This window comes from Oryctolagus cuniculus, chromosome 3, assembly GCF_051225735.1.
Source record: "Oryctolagus cuniculus isolate XC-2025 breed Fujian yellow rabbit chromosome 3, ASM5122573v1, whole genome shotgun sequence".
NCBI classification, from domain to species: Eukaryota; Metazoa; Chordata; class Mammalia; order Lagomorpha; family Leporidae; genus Oryctolagus; species Oryctolagus cuniculus.
In genome coordinates this window covers 117,742,520-117,761,891 of record NC_142869.1, presented here as the reverse complement: position 1 = coordinate 117,761,891, position 19,372 = coordinate 117,742,520, and the positions used below count along the sequence as shown (strand labels likewise).

The following is a 19,372-nucleotide window of genomic DNA, read 5'->3' as shown; positions in this document are numbered from 1 at the left end:
ATCTGAAAGTCAGAGTTACAGGTACCATTTTCTATACTTTGTCTTATGAACCTTTTACCTGATTGGACTGAACCAAAAGCACTAAATCAGATGCCCTGAAATAATAATTCAGCTTCTTCCTCCTTCCCATGCTTCTCAAATTATTTTATGGAAATACAGTTTAAAAAAATTCCATTTTACAAAAAGATTTTTAAGATTATTTGTATCAGAATTTTAGATGAATATATTCATTTTTAATTCCAAAGAAGATATCTCTCAAAATTAAACCTTTCAACTACAAAGAAAAAAATACCATTTTCAATCTGGCACTTGCCAGTAGATACGCGTTTCTCAGGAGTGTGGACAGGACTATGTAGGGCATTCTCTCTACGCATACTATGCATGACATTTTCCATGAGTTTCTGAAGACCTTCCGCACGTGCTGGTCAAGGAAAGCAACGTCTCTTACCTCCGTCCTCTGCAAACCTGCTATTTATACTGGTTCATCTTTTGTATGTGTGCACATTTAGAAACATTCCTGAACATTTTTCTGAAGATAAAAATGACAACAAACCTTAGGCACCTCACAAACTTAAGTTTTGAACCTTGCAATGCATCACGGACCTTCCTCATTCCAACAATTATGTTACGGATGCGCAGCCATTAGGCTACCCAGGCCTCCCCCACCTGGCTGCCCTCCTCCACGCTGCCTCCAGGGTTATCTTTCTAGAGCAGCACTGCTACTGTCACTCCTTCCTCCACAGCCTGGGCCCCACCAAGCCCTATGGTGGCTACGTCCGGGCTCTAGGATCAACCTGTCTGAGTCCAAATCCCAGCCTCCCCGTTCGCTAGAGCAAGGCAACTTTGGACAAGTAGCACATCTTTTGTGTGCCTTAATTTCTTTGCTCATCTAACTTAGAGATCCCGATCGGGGGCGGGACGCTTGGCTGGTGTGTGATTTGCTGCTGCACCTCCAGATAGAGGCCAGGCAGTGCAGCACTCAAGTGCCAGCTGTCATTGCCACTGCACTGCCCCATGAATTCTGCACTCGGTAACTCAGACCCAACTCCTCACTCCTCACCTGCACCTCGTGCTCCGCTACTTTAGATTTCCTTTTCCCATCCATCGGTATCTTGTCCTCCAAAGCTCTACCTACCTGAGGCTCCCGACTGTACATATCCATCAGAAAGGAAGTAAATGCCAGGAAACCATTTTAAATGCAATCTCTTCAGCTCTTCCAGGACCTTGCGGCTTACCTAGCCATACTAGGATCTGTTATTTGTAAAACTGCCCATCGCCACAGTTTGAGTGTCAACTTCTTGAAGCCAAGGACAGCACTTGGACTATTTCTTTATCACCAAGTGTGTTGAGACGTTCACTCACTCCATCAGTATGTATGGAGCACGCGTTGTGGGAAGAAAGGAAACAAAAGCTCTCCCTACAAGCAAGTAAACCTGCAACATGCAAGATGAAGTGCCCTGAGGAAAAACATCAAGCAGGTTAAGTGGGCCAGGAACACCAAGCATGGGGGAGGGGAAGCACACCAGCATTTGCGAGTGGTCAGAATAGGGCTCTCTCCTCTGCCAAGAATCCCCAATGTGCTGGATGCACCATAAGAGAGCCCAGAGGGGAATAAAATCCAGGCAGCAGTGAAGGATGAAGGTTTTCAGAGGGAACACACAGAAAGTTTGTGGAGTGCCAGGACAACGTTGTGGTGCAGCAAACTAAGCCACAGCTTGGGACGCCTGCATCCCATACTGGAATCCTGGGTTCCAGCTTCCCTTCTGCTTTTGACTTATCTTCCAGGCAACATGCACCCCGGGAGGCAGCAGATGATGGCTCAAGTGCTTGGGTCCCTGCCACCTACAGTGGAGACCCAGAAGGAGGTCCTGGTTCCTGGCTTTGGCCCGGCCCAGCCCTGGTGGTTGTGGGCATCTGGAGGGTGAAATCAGCAGATAGAAAATGTGTTACTCTGCCTTTCAAATAAATAATTTTTTTTTTTTGACAGGCAGAGTGGACAGTGAGAGAGAGACAGAGAGAAAGGTCTTCCTTTGCCGTTGGTTCACCCTCCAATGGCCGCCGCAGCCGGCGCGCTTCTGCTGGCACACCGCACTGATCCGCTGGCAGGAGTCAGGAGCCAGGTGCTTTTCCTGGTCTCCCATGGGGTGCAGGGCCCAAGCACTTAGGCCATCCTCCACTGCACTCCCGGGCCACAGCAGAGAGCTGGCCTGGAAGAGGGGCAACCGGGACAGAATCCGGCACCCCGACCAGGACTAGAACCCGGTGTGCCGGCGCCACAAGGTGGAAGATCGGCCTAGTGAGCCGCGGCGCCGGCCTCAAATAAATAAATTTTAAAAACAATATTGAAAAGTGTGTGCAGGGGTCAGCGCTATAGTGCAGGTTAAGCCACCACCTACCATGCTAGTATTCCATATGAGCAAGGCTTGGACTCCCTGCTAGCATACCTGGGAAAGCAGCAGTTGATGGCTCAATACTTGGGTCCCTGCCACACACGTGGAAGATCCAGATGGAATTTTGGGCTCCTGGCTTCAGCACGGCCCAGCCCCAGCTGTTGTGGCCATTTGAGGCATGAACCAGTGGATGAAGATCTCTGTGTCTCCCTGTCACTCTTTCAAGTAAATCAATCTTTAATTTTATGTAGAAGTGGAATTAAAAGATAAGTTTGGGAGGTAGATGTTTGGTGTAGCAGTTAGGAAGCTGTTTGGGGTGCCCACATCCCATATCCAAGAGCCTGGCTCGAGTTCCAGCTCCATTTCTTTTTTTTTTTTTAAAGATTTATTTATTCATTTGAAAGTCGGAGTTACACAGAGAGAGAAGAGGAGAGGCAGAGAGAGGCATTCCATCCGTTGGTTCACTCTCCAATTGGCCTCAATGGCCAGAGCTGCGCCGATCCGGAGCCAGGAGGCAGGAGCTTCTTCCGGCTCTCTCACGTGGGTGCAGGGGCCCAAGGACTTGGGCCATCTTCTACTGCTTTCCCAGGCCATAGAAAAGAGCTGGATCGGAAGTGGGGCAGTCAGGTCTTGAACCGGTGCCCATATGGGATGCTGGCGCTTCAGGCCACTAACCTGCTGCGCCACAGCGCCGGCCCTCCAGCTCCATTTCTGATCCAGTTTCCTGCTATTGTTGCACCCTGGGACGCAGCTGATGGTGGCTCAAGCAAAAGACCACTACCATGGGAGATCCACAGTGAGCTCCTTGCTTCTGGTTTCACCTGGCCCAGTGCTGGCTGCCAAGAGCATTTGGAGAGTGAACCAGCAGATGCAAGAACTCTGTTTCTCCACCTTTCAAATAAAATGAGAATAAAATATATATAAAAAAAGGTAAGCTTGGGGTGGATGATCAGCTTGGATGCCTGTACCCCTTATCAGGGTCCTTGGGTTTGAGTTCTGGCTCCATTTCTGACTGCAGCTTCCCACCAATGAATACCCTACAGGGGCAGTCATGATGGCTGAAGTACTAGGGTCCTTGCTATCCATGCAGGAGACTCGGATTCAGTTCCCAGCTCCCTGTTTCAGTCTGGTCCAGCTCCAGATAGGTTTATTTTGGTGAAAGAAGAAAAAACCACCAACTTGAAATCCATGCATATCCTTTTCATACTAGGCTTTTCCACGAACTTTCTGAAGACCCCCTGTTCTTGGCACGTTTGATCAAGTGTTAGCAGATGAGTATCTGGAGGCAAAGGAGCAGGTCAGGCATTCTTGGCAATGTGAGATTTGGGGTTTTGGTCTGAGGGAGCCAAGATGGATCTGACAGAGCAGTGACGTGGTCAAGGTTATGACCAGACACAGATGAACAAGGGCAACGGCTGGGAGACCCAGGAAAAGGGTTCTGGGAGCAGCAGAGACGGCCACAAGGGGTGGTTTCCGGATACATCTAGAAGACAGGGCAGGCGGGACTTACTGACCGATAAGTAGGAGACAAAGAGGAGTCAAGGTGACTACAGGTGCCCCAGGCTAAGTCAGTGCCGCTCAAACTTGAGTATGCTCCAGGCCTTCTCGGAGGGCAGCATGGGCAAGCACAGACCACTGGGCAACACCTCTAGAATTCCTCACCCACTAGGCCTACGGATAGAAAAACCTGCACAGACTAGAGGCGTCAGCTGTGCCATTCGGAACATGGGAAATCTGGGCTGCCCCAACATCACCTGCACAGTGTTCTCCCCAGAATGCATGGCATCTATCTCATCACATGAAAACACGGCACAGCCCCAACCTGAGAGGCGTTCTGTGAGGCCTCGGACCAGTGCTCTTAAAACGTCACCAACAACACGCAGTGACGGAGGGCCACATCCTGAATGCAACACAGGACTCTGGGTCAGGTGCTAGGCCATCTGGGGAAAGACTGGAGAAAGCTTAATGGTATTGACCGTCAATTTCTTAGTTTGCTAACAGTGCTATCGAACCACTGTAGTATGGGATGTTAACACTAGAGAAAGCTAAGGAGGGGTTGTGGAAGCTCTCCACAGTATCCACGTATCTGTTCTATAAACCTACCATTATTTCAGAATAAAGGGGCTACAAAAAATAAGACGCCAGAGAGGGCGCTGTGGCACAGCAGGTCAGGACCCCATACTGGAGTGCTAGCTTGAATCCCTGCTACTGTGCTTCCAATCCAGCTTCCTGTTAATGTGTCCTGGGAGACAGCTGATGATGGCTCAAATGCTTGGGCCCTGCCAAGCACACTGGAAACTCGGCTGGAGTTCTGGGCTCCTGGCTTCGTCCCGGCCCAGTCCTGGCTGTTTCAGGAACTGGGGAATGAACCTGAGGATGGAGCATCTCTCTTTTTGGCTGTCAAGTAGATGAAAATAAACATTTTTTATTAGATTTATTTGAAAGAGTTACACAGAGAGAGAAGGAGAAGCGGGGTGGGGTGGGGGGTCTTCCATCCGCTGATTCACTCTCCAATTGGCTGCAATGGCCGGAGCTGCACCGATCTGAAGCCAGGAGCTTCTTTCGGGTCTCCCACGCGGGTGCAGGGGCCCAAGGACTTGGGTCATCTTCTGCTGCTTTCCCAGGCCATAGCAGAGAGCTGGATGGGAAGTGGAGTAGCTGGGTCTCAAACTGGCGCCCATATAGGATACCGGCACTGCAGGCGGCGGCTTTACCCACTACACCACAGCGCCGGCCCAGAAAATGAACATTTTAAAAGATAAGATGCCTGTATGAACTCCTAAGCTGACATATCAAGTAGGCAGGCGTATATCCAAGTCTGGAAGTAAAGAAGTCCGGGCTGGTGACATAAACTGAGAAACAGCTGGTGTATCCATGGTGTTCGTAAACCAGAGAACACTAGCGAGGCCACCAAGGGAATGTATTGTTACAGAAAAGGTCCTAAAGACAGAGCTTAGGGGTTAGGGAGCTAAGAAGGAACTAAAGAACTAGCAAAGGGAACTAAAACCATGGCTAGGGCAGTCAGACGCTAACAAGAGTGGCGTCCCTAAGTGAAGAGAGCAGTTCATGAGGGAGGAAGTGAGCACCTGCTGTCCGTGCTAACAAAGTGACTGGATCAGAAACGTGGAGGTCACCCGAGACCTAACAAGGGCTGTTTTGGTGGAGCTCGCGGCGTGCCGCTGCCACCCCAGGCAGAGCGGTTCTACAGATGTGAACAACATCCCTCATGAAGACACTCTGCTTCCATCTCTTGCCTGTCATACAGTAACTGATACCAGAACAAGACAGTTAGTGCCAATTGCTGAAAACCGCTGTCACACATACGAGCATGCCGTCCTCTTGAACACGACTCATGCAGCAGGCAGCCTTCACGGTCCTTCCTAGGGCCTCTGTGTCGAGGACAAAACCTACTCAGGAAGGGCTCAAAGTGAGTGACGGGGGAAAGTGAATAGACGATTCTTTCAAGGCAAAGAGCGTGGCTCTCCGGGGAACAAAGGGATGTAGGTGGAGGAAGGAGTTCTCAATGTCGTCACAGGACATGTTTCCAGTACACAGGAAACACGAGTGACACACAACAGAAGGCAGAACTGCTGCAAGGACGTTCTTAAGTAATCAAGGGTCAGGAGCCAGTGGAGCAGAGGAAAGAGCACGGGTCCATGTGGACAGCAGCCGGGGACGCAAAGGAAGCATCCCCTAACACATACTCCCTCACTGATGACAGCATGGGAGAAGACCGCAGATTCTTCTGGACCCTACTTCCTCAGTAAAACATGAAGCAAGGTCAACTTAGAGTGAAGAATCAGAAAGAGGGGCATAGGGCATAAAACCGCAGCCTGTGATGAGTCCCGGCTGCTCCACTTCCAATTCAGCTCCCTGTCAGCAGCCTGGGAAAAGCAGCAGACGATGGCCCAAGTATCTGGACCCTGCCACCCACATAGGAAACCTGGAGGAAGCTCCTGGCTTTGGCCTGGCCCAGGCTCCACCATTGCAGCCATCTGGGGAGTGGACTAGCAGATGGAAGATCTGTCTCTCTCTGTGACTCTTTAAAATCAATAAATAAACCTTTTTTTTTTTTTAAAAAAAGTGAGAAATGAGGAGCTGGTGATGGTTTGAAAGAAGAGGAAAGCTGGCCACACAATGGGAGAACAGGCTGAAGAGATGGGACAGACACTAGCGGCAGCACTGACATCCCACTTGAGCCCAGTGGTCAAGACTTAAAGTAGGACCATTCAACAAGGTGTGTGCATTTCACAGTCACCATCTGCATGCACAGGACACAGAGTTTTCATTTAACTAGAATAAATCTGGGATTTAACCAGATGCTCAGAACAGGATAAGGGTCAAGGAATTGGAGGCACCTGCACAGGAGAAGTTGTGATGGGAGGGACGGAGGGAGGGACAGAAGGAGGGAGGGAGGGAGGGACAGACCAGGGAGGTTCTCTGGCAGGTGTTCAACAAAGGAGGTGAATAAAAAAAATATTAATACCAGATGCCCCAAATCTTTCACTTAAAACGCAGCAGGGGCTGGCGCTGTGACACAGCAGGTTAAGCCACTGCCTGCAACACCAGCACCTCATGTGAGTGCCAGGTTTGAGTCCCAGACACTCCAATACCCCTCCAGCTTCCAGCTAGTGCTTCTGGGAAAGCAGAAAATGGCCCAGGTGCTTGGGCTCCTTCTACCCACATGGGAGACCCAGTTGGAGTTCTAGGCTCCTGGCTTCTGCCCTGCCCGGCCCGGCCCGGCCCGGCCCAGCCCCAGCCATGTGGTCATTTGAGTCACACAACAGATCTCTCCCTCTCTCTAACTCTGCCTTCACATAAATAGTTTTTTTTTTTTAAAGCAATAAATGCTCCAGGTCTCATTACCAAATCTAGACTCCTTTGTTTTCAATATTCTAAAATACTTTTCATTATTATTGCCCTAATATGATTGTGAAATTCTGAAATGATAATGTGGATATTCCAGAGTACCCAACTCTTCATGCGTCTTTCTAGAGATTTCCAGAGTTCTGCTGCTGGTGCCCCCAGACAGAATTGAGACAAGTTGTTAAACATAGGGCTTAGCTATCTAAACTCCTAGAGAGTTCACAATTACACGATTTCTGAAGCTAACGGCTAGGTCTCTTTGTGGTAAGAAACTCCTCTGGGTAGTCATAAATAGTCTGGTGGCATTTTACCTCTTGAGATGATTTATACAATTACTCTGGAGCACCCTAACCTAATGCCACAAGCTAAATCAAGCCAACGATAGCCCCTCTATCATCTCTTATTTTCGTTCTTCCCTTTTACTTTACCTCTAGTAATGTAAAGTAGCTTACACTTAGATGACAAGCTTCATTAAGGAATCTGCCATCTCTTGCAAATCCTCACCACACACTGCTCTCAGTGCTTTAATTAAAGTTAGTTAATAACGAAACTAATGAAAACTTCCATGAACAACACAAAAATAAGAGCTACAGCTGCTGAGCCTGTTTGGAAGAGGAGCTGCAGGTTTATTGCCACACGGAGGGAGTCTTCGGTCACAGTCTCTAGAGAATGTTGTTCTCCAGGTCAGATCTGCCTTCTGCACGCCAACACAAACAATGCTGGCCAGCTGTCAGGAACAGCGTGAGAAACGCTCACGCCAGCGCCGCACCTAGGACTGAGGACACAGCTGCTGGTTAGGAACACAGGGGCTTAGGTAATGCCCTGCTAATAAAAAACCGGTGAGAACAATCCTTTCAGGAAGGACAGAAACATTTGTTTTTCTGCTTCAGTACAAAAATAGAATGCATCAGCTTAAAAAAAAAAAAAGCCTCAAGAATCTTCTTTTCCTTTCACCAATGTCTTCGACAATTTTCTCACTACTTTAGGGAGGCTAGTACGTGTGCCAATCCCCATCAGCTCAAAGAGCTCAAAGCAGCTTGCGTATGACTACACCGGCAATGGTCACAAATTGTGAAGGAAATGCAGTGACTAAGCACTTCTTACACTGAAAGCGGCATGGCTCATGTCCCAGTTTGTTTCTTTTTTAAATCAATGTTTTATTTATTTGAAAGGCAGAGAGAAGGGGGTGTGTCTTACACCCCTGATTCACTCCCCAAATGCCTGCAACACCTGGGTCTGGGCCATGCTAAAGCTGGGAACTGAGAGCTTCATCCAGGTCTCCCACATCGGTGGCAGGGATCCAAGTACTTGCTTGAGTCATCTCCTGCTGCCTCCCAGGTGCACATTAGCAGGAGGCTAGGATGTGAAGTAGAGCTGTGACTTGAACCTAGGCACTCCTATATGGGATGCAGGTGTCCCAAGCTGTGTCCCGAACACTGGCCCAAATAATTTCTATTACACCCGGGTAGACGTTAACCGAACAACATTCAATTCTCACAATTATTTCACAAGACTCATGTAAATATTTACAGTAACAGAGAATGGTAAGGTTTTTTTGCTCTGCAAAAGAGGGAGCTGAGGAAGAACATGACACCAAAGTCCACAGGATTCACAACCCCTAGAAAAGAGCTCATGTATCATATTGCAGGGGGAGGGGTGTGGAAGAAGAGGCAGGGACAGAGAGCGGTTTCTCCCACTACTGTCCCTTCTACTGAAAGCACCTCACTTGCAGGCATTCACTACAGTTCTGGACACCGGTATAACTGACGATGGTAAGATTCACCATGAAATAAAGGATGGAAGCGTATAGTGGCAGAGATTCAGTGCTACCGGCACAAGTTGACCTTGATCCATATGATAAGCCCCAACACCAAGGATGAACAATGAACTAATGGAACTCAGTATATTATTATTCTCAAATCCAACAGTCAAAGCCTAAACCAGGAAATAATGGCCTTTTAAGCAATGCACTATTGGTTAATAAATGAAGTGTTTGTCCCAACCACGATCGTCAAGCATCACGGTTTAAACAACTACCGCATCCACAGTCACAGCTGCTGTAACCAGTACAGCCACGGTCCCCAGCTCTCTGTTTCCATCTGTGCACACAAAGGGACCAGGAGACCAACACGTGGGATCCTCTGAGGCCTGGAAGCCAGGTACCTGCACCAGCCCAGCCCTTCTACTCCCCACCTCCTCCAACTATTTCACTGTTGGGGCAAAAGAGGCAAAGGTGAAATGCCTGACACCAGGGTGTGCCAAGGTGATCGGGCGAGGCTGGCAAATCCAAGCCATTATTCACATGTCAGCCAGGTACTCAGCTACAAGCCACATGAATGCCATTCAGGCCCTGCTCAACCCTTCTATCCTGGGAGACGAGCTGCCTCTTGGTCTCCACTAAGGACAGGTTTCTGTTTCCTGTCTTACCCTGCTGACACCCTGGAAAACTGTCCCCTAAAGACCCATACAAGTGTTACAAATAATGTTTCCTGAGGTCAACACTTTAAATAAATCCCACCCCAAAAAAAGGCCACTTGAATTATACTGATAGGAAACTTCAGAACGTTTATATTGGAATGCCCAAACTAGTTGCTTTTCAAAATAGACACATGCACAGTCAGGCAAATAAAATGTCTGTTTTTCTCTGTGAAGTCATTTAAAAGTGTCTGAGATTCCCCACCTAGGTCAGAAAAGGTTAGATTCGACTCAGAGAGAGGTAATGCCTTTAAAATGTTTCTACCATAAAAAGACGTCATGATGTTAAACAGCTCATTTACCTTTTGTGTGCCAAAGTGTCAAGATCACCAGTCCTGCGGGGTTTCTCTAAGTCTCCTATGTGCCAAGACACAGCTCAAACATAAACCTGACCCAAGATGTGGAAATCATGCGAAACAAAGTACTCGCAGTTGAATGGCGCGACCCTGGAGCCCGTGCTGCTGATGCTCTGTGGTCAAAAGCAGGGGCTGTCCCAGGAGGATGCTATGTCCCTAACCCAAGACCCAGACTGCTCGAGTTTGGGGCAGAATAACGTGCAGGGAGGCTGTGGCAATCTAATGCAGGCGGAGCTAACTGTGACTGCCTCACAGCCCTGGGAACAACATGTGTGTGCCACTTGGAAGTATCAGTAGCAAGAGAAATATTCACAATGCAGGCTGAGTGACCAGAAGTCTTTTGGATTGCAGATTTTTTAAAAATTGTGGAATATTTGCATACACATAATGGGTGATGGGACTTAAGTCTAAACGGAATTAATTTATGTTTCCTACACACCTCTCTCCACATAGCCTGAAGGTAGTTTATGCAATGGTTTAGTGTATCTGTGTTTTGGCTGCAACCTGTCGTCACATGGGGTCAGGTATGGAATCTTCCACTCGTAGTCTCCTGTCAGTGCTCAAAATGCCTTTGCATTTAAGGCTTCCAGATCGGTGATGCTCCATCTGCATCTGACAGGAGACTTTCACACAGCAATCTGACCTGTACCTCCCTGCTTTTCCTATGCCTGCTCCCTCTGCGGCCTCCCCCCAAATTCCTCCGACCAGCTTCTCTCACCAGGAATTCAAATGAATGATTTCATAGCAAGGTTTTCAAAGAAAAAAAAAACCATGATGTGATTCTTTAATCACTCAAATCTAAAAAGCACTGATTAACTCACATTCTAATATGTAAAAGGCCACTTTCAACACAAGTGCAAGAACCTTAACCCAGGGTTACACTCTGCCCACACACCAGTTTTAGATTTTGCTAAGCTACACTGAGGCACTGTAGCAGTGTGTGACATGCAGCTGTCAAGGTTAATTCAGAAGTTAGAGAAGTCAGACCCTGGGACTCTCTAGGAGACTGGGAGAGCACCGCTGTCCACCACACCACTCCAGCCTGTATAGGAATAGTACACTTATAGAAGTAGCAGGTCTTTCACTGTGGTCATATCCATGAAGTCTCTTCTAAATGGCACAAGCCACAGAGTTTCTGTGCTTAAAATATTGTAATCTAGATTCTTTTCCTGTTAAAAGAAGAATCACCACAAACAGTGGCAATAATTTGAGATCTTGCTGAACGACCAAAAGCTTGGAGGCCAGGAGCTGGGCTGTGTGAGATGCGAATTTGTTCACGCTCAGGAACAACTGCTGAGGAAGATTTTGGGTGTTGTCCCAGTGGGGATGATGGTGGTAAACTCAAGACTTGGCACCCTGCCTACACAGTATTTCATTCTCTTCCGTTTAGCTGACCATGTGTCCTACTAACAAGCTGTGTTACTTGTGAGTCCAGAGTGCAAGCCCTCTGCAGCCTTCCTGTCTGTCTAGCAGAGCATCCAAAGGATAAAACTGACCCTGGAGGTGAGCAGGATGGGTTGAACAGGTTAGCTTTTACCTAATGAAGCTTCGTTATATTAAATAATTATGAATTCTCAGAACATGAAATATCCTCAGATTTCTACACACATAGTTTAAAAGTTTTAAAAATTCTTCTAAAATTTGAAACAACTGTGAAAGAAGAAATACTTCCATCACCTGCCACTTCATCAGGAACAGACATTTCAAAGAGCTTGGATCGTGACATTCTGAAGTTCAAAAGGGACCAAAAATTCTGACACACATCCAGTCCTTCTAGAAATGATACGATTTTGGCTTTAGACATTTATTTTAAAGGTTGTACAAGGCTAGAATTTGAGGCTGTTACAAACCTGGGCAATCTGTCAGGTGTAGGTGATGAAAAAGAGAATGAAGTGAAAAGACAAAAGTAAATACATTTTCCATTTCATATCAACATCTAGTAGTAACGTAAGCATTCAGTTGGCCATTCAAAAGTAACCAGATGTACCTCCCCACACATGTGACATTATTCTGATTTTAGTAACTTGAAATATTTGTGTTTATTAAGAAGTAAAAGTGTTTTTAATTAAAATTACATTAATTAAACCCCTAGGCACTTAGCTGGTAGTTCTAAGCACGGGCCAGTTCAGAGAGTCACGTGGACGCATGGTGTTAAAACATACCATGGGAGGTTGACCGGCCATAACCAGATGCACTTCATTTCAGATGTGCCTTCAGGCTCTGACTGGTTTAACCTCAGTCTTAACTGAAGGGCACATGGTGGGTGGAGAAGGGAAAGCCTGCTCACAAACACAAACCTCCTCCTGAGACGTTCTGAGTGAGGCTCTGACAGGCTAGGACCCCGAGATCCCTTGCCAGATGGGAGCGGTGCACACACGTCTCCACCCAGAAACAGAGGGCATCATGGCTGCTTCAGAGCCTTTTGTTTTTCACAGAGGAATCAAATCACATCAGCACTATATAACTAGTGACTCAGTTCAAAATAAATTCTCCCAAGCACCCCTACTGCGATCCGTCCTTTACAGACACCAGGAAACGTGTAACCATCAACTTGTACAACAGAGTCCCATGGCTAAGGGGTTAAGACTTAGATCTCAGTCATGGCTGCGTGGCCGGGGATATGAGCACCGTGGTGGACTCCTGCATTCTTCACATTGTGCTCATGGACAAAATCAGTGTAGTTTCTATGTGCAGTCTGGGGTGGGGGCAAGGCCCTTGTGTTCCACTGGTTTCCACCACGTTGAAAGCAGTCACTGGCAGCAGAGAGCCTGGATGGTTGGGAGTGGGAGGGGAGCACAGTTAGTCAACAGGAACAGGAGAAAACGGATGTCATAAAGGAGAAAAGCACCGTGATGAACATGCACACGGCTACGAGCGGTTATCAGCACCTACCCATGCAAGGAGAGCGACCAAGAGTAACCAAGGGGGCGAGGGTCCACAAAGGTAAACGTGATGGAAATATGTGTAAGTAATCAGAAGCAGTTTAGTGAATTAATTAGCGGGGACTTGACAGAGAGCAAAACACTGTATCTGTTCCTGATACTGCCACAAAAATCACGGGCAGAAATATTGTTCGGGGTTTCAGTGAAAGGAAGAAAATACTCACAACCCACTTAATTCAAATACTTGAAATGAGAATTCTACGTTCAAGCCAAGGCACAGGTAGAGAAGGGCAATGCTGAAAATTACCCCCCAATTAAGGGATTTCACAAAACTGAAATCCAGGAAAGGAAATTTAGAGAGGGCATTTTAAAAATCCTCTCCCCTCTACGGGCCACGTCATTTTCCATTCACGTTTCCAGTTAACGGAGAATGACTGTGCCTTCTATACTCAAAGTTCACAGCATCTCAAAGTGAAATTCAACAGGTACAGGTGTGATGAGGTTCTAGCTCCCCGAAAGGAACAGGTGAATAGGCACATTAGATGCCGTCTGGCACAGCACTACAGGACAGGCCTCTTAGAGCAGCGAGAGCGAAACATGCATCCGTGCAGGCCCTGCTCAGAACGGCCAGGGTCCTCCAGTAGAAAGAGCAGCAAATCAAAGCTCCGGGACACAGTAAAAAGGGCAGCATGTACTTAAAACAGCTACAAAGGAAGAAAAAAAACCACGTGCAAAAGATATCTTTAAAAACTGGATTTTTAAAAACAGTTTCTCCCTAATTTAACCAAAATATTATTTACTTTCATCTTTTTTCCTTGAGCAAACTAAAACAAGTTTTTCAGAATAAACATGGAGGGTTTCTTTTTTAAATAAAAGCATCTTTCTTCAACTTAAAGACTTATCTGTTCATCAGATCTAACACACAAAATTTGGAACCCTCCACTTACGGTCTCTAAAAATTTAGAAAATTAAATTAGGCTTATGTTATCCCCTATAGATGTAAGAGTTCTAAATACTATACCAGCTTTTGTTTCACTATGTATAAACTATTCACATAATTTAATCAAATGAATTATTTCTCCAAAGGTGATACTTTGAACACCTGATAATTACAGGTTACTGTTATACCAAGTCATTTACCCAAATAAGTTGCCATGAAAAGATGGCAGGGGTGGAGGGGTGGGGGAGACTTGAACAGGAGGGAGGTTTAGCTTAAACTGCTTATCTGCCAGAATTAGCATGGTCCATTATTCTGCCCAATTGTTCAAACCTGGGGAGCATTTCCAAATGTTATTAACTTATGACTTTCTAAAGGAGGACTGTGTTATAGTTTTCCAAAAGTGCTAAGAACTAAAGCATGCAGGAACAGAAAGAAAGGCAGACTCCACGGCTCCCACGCATGTCAGCTCCACGTTCAGTTCCACGCCCTTGCCGACAGGCGTGCAGTCTCAGCACAACCACTAAATGAAGGAGGACACACAGCTCCAAATGGCCACTTTCCTTGAAATTCAATCAAATTTAACGCTCTCTCTTTGAAAAAGGCTTTATCAAAGGAACTGAGCAGTGTGTAAAATAGCAAATTAAACAGACTTAAATGTGTACCCATTAAAATGGAAAAAGTCTAAACAAAGATTTAGTGTTGCCAAACAGGGTACAACCCATCCGGACTCTCAGTCCACATTCACGTACAAGGCACTATATATTAACACAGCTCTTTTTCAGCTGAAGTCTCAATACTATGCCTCCTTGTCAAGAGGACCTGGTGGTTAACAAGGAGAGACTGCATCGCTGCCTGCTGCAGCCATGCTCTCAGTAAGAAGCTGAGGAAGACTTTTAGTGGTGTCAAAAAATAAGACTAAAATTTCACATTTAGAAGCCTCAATATTTACACTGTTAAGCATGTACCCACATGTGCACATACAAGGTACCCCAACACACTCCCAAGTAAAAAAGAATTTTAACAAGGAGGCAATGGAAAAAGGCAATTTCCTCAATCGTAATTGCAACCCTAATTGCAAGTTACCTGGAACTGACGTAAAAAGATACTCAACCATCCAAAGCAAAGCACCTTGCAGTTAGTTACACCAAAATAACAGTGAAAAAAATTTCATAGCAAAGACTGAAAATAATCACCAACCACCACCAGGCAGAAGAACTGGCTGCACAGAAAGCTGACCAGCCCCTTGAGATCACCACAGAAACTCATTAGATTTCAGGTACTACACAAACTGAGCAAGAGAAAAAGAAGAAAGGCCTATGATTATCAAAGTTCATTCCAAATACGCATAAGAAGTGAATGGATGTCGCGCCCGATATGACCACTCCACGGAATCATTCCCACGGAGCACCCCCCTCCCCGCACCCCATACAAGTCACACACATTGATTTGGCAAAGAATGAATCCAACTGATTAACTCCAAGAAGTCACAAAGTATTCATATTTGTGTATTTACTGTTCATCTAGGAAAAGACCCTGAAAATTTTGCCTCCCAACACATTATCTTTCCATCTCCAAACAGAGTATGTCACATTTTGTTTTACTGAACCTGAATCATGTCTCCTCTTTGGCTTTATCTCCAGTCTTTAATGAAGAAAACACACCCCAAGTAGTAACACCTTGTTGTGTGGCGTACCATGGAGCACACATATTTTCCTTATCCATCTGGGAGGGCTTCCAGTGACTGGCAAAGCAGTCCTTTTCCCCAGAGAGCCAGCCTCCACTCCCGGACCAGGCTGATCCAGACAAAGGCAGCTGGCTGGTGCTGTTCCTCGAGACAGCTGCATTCCCCTCCCCATTGCCAGCCCACGTAACTGCTCAGCAACATGCTTCCCTTCACCTCACAAATATGAATAATTTGCCTTCAAGTATATAAAGTACACTTAAGATTATGGCTCGGAATTTGGAATACGGTCAAGCAAGCAATACTTTGGTTTAAGGCGTGAACAAACCATCTCCTGTCTTGCTGCTCTGTCCCAGGACTCCGTGGAAGATTCTCTATCTCCACCAACACAGGCCCGGAGGTCGTGGAAGGAATCACAGGCACAGCAGATCTCGCACTCCAAGCCTTTGCATAGAAATCATAAAAATCACCTACTCTGCCTTAATAACAGCTCTTTACAACAAACAGAACACTACAATGGATACTATCACTTAGCCAAACAATACAATGTCAACAAATGCTTGAAGGTTACACATCACTGTAGAGACAGATGCTTTAACCAAATATTAAATTTCATTCATTTTTCTGGATTGACAGAGATAGAAATGTTTTATAGAACATCTGTTCTGTTTATACCACCTGAGAGAATAAAGCAACAGGGAATTAAGGCATTACTGTACCACTCCAAAGATAAGAAAAAGAGAATTGCACAAAACTTGTACAAGGTCACAGCTCTCTGAAAATCCAGTTAATACTACCACTGTTTGCTGTATTTGACCATGGTGTTCCAGTGGTTGAGAGTATCATACTGTCTTACCTGTTGGGAGCCATTACTCTGTGATGAAACATTATTGTGAACACTGAAAAGGGGAAAAAACAGTGATTAAGAAACTATCTATAAAATTTCAGGGCTTCACTTTGTAAGAGTACCCTAAAGAAAACAGCACTTAAGACATTGTTTTATTTCAAATAAAGAAAATGAAGTATGTTATTCAAAACTAAGAATGTCAGAGGCCTAGAAAACATTTATAAGTAAACAACTGCCATTTCCATAAACCTGCTCATTTGATGTTTCTATTCAACTGTTACCTTAATTCTGCTTAAGATGTATACACTACTATTAACCTTGCTTCATCATTGGTCGAAGATGGTAAAAGATGGTAAAGAGCAGAACAAATCATTTCCTAAATTCAAGGCATCCAACTTAAATGCCCACATACACATCTATCCTTTCTTTTGTACACCACCACCCTCTCAAGAAGCACCCGTGTAGGGGCCAGCATCCCATATGGGCTGCTCCACTTCCAATCCAGCTTTCTGTATGGCCTGGGAAGGCAGTCGAAGGTGGCCCAAGCCCTTGGGCCCCTGCACCCACGTGGGAGACCTGGAAGAAGCTCCTGGCTTCGGATCAGCCCAGCTCTGGCTGCTGCGGCCATTTGGGAAGTGAACCAGCAGATGGAAGATTTTTCTCTCTCTCTGTAACTGCCTTTCAAATAAATAAAATAAATCAATCTATATATAAAAAAAAAGAAGCCCAAGTGTCAGCAAGAGCTCAGAACTTCCTATTTCAAAAGGTCTCAATAGAAACTTAAATGTTAGAAATTTTTGTGTGTACCTTCTCTTTCAAGTAATTTTATTTTTTATTTTTAAAAATTTTTTTTTGACAGGCAGAGTGGACAGTGAGAGAGAAAGACAGAGAGAAAGGTCTTCCTTTGCCGTTGGTTCACCCTCCAATGGCCGCCGCGGCTAGTGCGCTGCGGCCGGCGCACCGCGCTGATCCGATGGCAGGAGCCAGGTGCTTCTCCTGGTCTCCCATGGGGTGCAGGGCCCAAGTATTTGGGCCATCCTCCACTGCACTCCCTGGCCACAGCAGAGAGCTGACCTGGAAGGGGGGCAACCAGGACAGAATCTGGTGCCCCAACCGGGACTAGAACCCGGGTGCCGGCGCCACAAGGCGGAGGATTAGCCTAGTGAGCCACAGCGCCGGCCCTCAAGTAATTTTAAAACATCTTCAGATTTTTAGTTTAGGTTGTAAACATCCTCCTGCCCACCCCCACCCAAGGCACTTTAAAACACCTCAACCTGTAATACAGCAAATAGGAACAAACTACAGAACATAGAAATACAGCAAATATTTGATTAAGTAGGAAATCAAAGATGAGATGCTACCACAATAAAAGAGAAGCAAAAGCTTGCTGACTTTAGACATTCTCATATACAAATAATTGGTATCTCTGAAGTAAAGAATTCACAAGAGGTAAAAGAAAACATATGCGAAGTTAGAAAAGAGAACCCCTTGAAAGAAACAAGCTACAATTTACAATTGCTGTAGCAATGGATCTATGCAAAACAGTATTTAAAATTTTTTTTCATTGATTTAAGAGGTAGAGAGATACATGAGAGAACTCCAGTCTGCTGGTTTGTTTCCCAGATACCCACAGTGGCTCCCAGCTGGGCTAGGAACTCAGTCTAGGTTTGCCATGTGGGCAGCAGGAACCCAGTTACTTGAACCATCACCACTGCCTCACAGGCTCCACATCAGCTGGATGTGAACCCAGGCGCTTGGATAGGGAATGCAGCTGTCCCAGCTGGTACCCTTAACTGCAGGACGTCACCTGCCTCGAAACGGTATTTTTAAGTGGATTTTTTTAAGTTTTTAATTTATTTTAATTTTATTAGAAAGGCAGAGACGAAGATCTTCTGTTTGCTGGTTCTCTCTGTTTTGCATAGATCCATTGCTACAGCAATTGTAAATTGCATGTGTGTCAGGCACAATTTCTTTTACCAACCATACTGCTCTTGCAGAACACACTACGTTGGGGAACATAACCACTATCCTAAAAATCAATGGACTCTCACCTGGCCTGCATGGTACATAAGTCAGAATCACTAGTCTACAGGATGTTAGTTACTCTCTGAAGCTTTTCTTTTACTGGCACTAACTTCAGCAGGTGATGAATAACATGAAAAAGAAGTGCTTATTGTAGGTGATATTAGCTGGATCACAGCTTCCTGCTTCAAATCATTTGCGATGACGAAGCACTGTTTTCTCACAATTATATGCACTCTTCCAGTTCCAGGAGTGCGAGAATCACTTGGCATTACCGACCCCAGCCAAGCTTCCCCTTTCTAAGTGATTACATGCAGTAATCCCCTCCCCCCGTTCATCTGATTTCTTCTACCTCTCTCCTGTCTTCCAGACAGCCTGCTTAGGCTATACAAAAAATACCAGTAACTGGAATATCAACCGCCCTTGAAAAAGTCCCCTCTTCTTAATATACTCTGTCAGTCAAGACTCACAAGGGAGAAGTTGAGAGAGAAACCATAAGGAAAATAACTGACATCAGCCAATTCCAAAGTTTACAAGGTCAAAAGCTCTTTAGGTCAAATAGTTGTACCCTTTCAAACAGTGTAGTTTTCCATGGTTCACTGGAGCAAAACTGTTCCCACACACAGAAGCGCAGGGCAGGCCTGAGAGGCCACCCACGCCAGGCCCAGCTCGGGCTCTCTGAAGCACGGGTGTGACTGATGCTCAGTAACCTCGGGGGAGCCCGTTCTCCCTCTACCCCTCACTGCCACAGTAAAAAGGCTCCTTTAGTATCCCACCTTCTGTGCTTTCCAGAGCCAGACGCATCACCAATGAAAGACAGCAACACTTAGGCATTAAAGTTAAATCATATTAATCCTAGGAATAAGACTATACCCACTTTTTGATCAGATATGTGACTTTCAGAAGCATGAAA

General features: G+C 45.9%; 1 protein-coding gene across 10 annotated transcripts in view; it reads right to left on the bottom strand.

Annotated features, from left to right (window-relative positions):
* Window positions 1-19,372, bottom strand: part of EPB41L5 (erythrocyte membrane protein band 4.1 like 5) — a 125,476-nt gene that overhangs the window by 36,454 nt on the left and 69,650 nt on the right. For 7 of the 10 annotated variants that reach the window (XM_089329341.1, XM_089329344.1, XM_089329345.1 and 4 more), the window contains exons 15-16: window positions 16,447-16,489; window positions 15,919-16,034 (exon numbers count right to left, since the gene is read on the bottom strand). In XM_089329341.1, the coding sequence (XP_089185467.1) occupies window positions 15,919-16,034; window positions 16,447-16,489 (159 nt within the window). Of the gene's footprint in view, window positions 1-11,875; window positions 12,856-15,895; window positions 16,035-16,446; window positions 16,490-19,372 lie in introns of those variants that run through there. The other 3 variants (XM_089329348.1, XM_089329349.1, XM_089329350.1) reach the window with 2 other exon arrangements.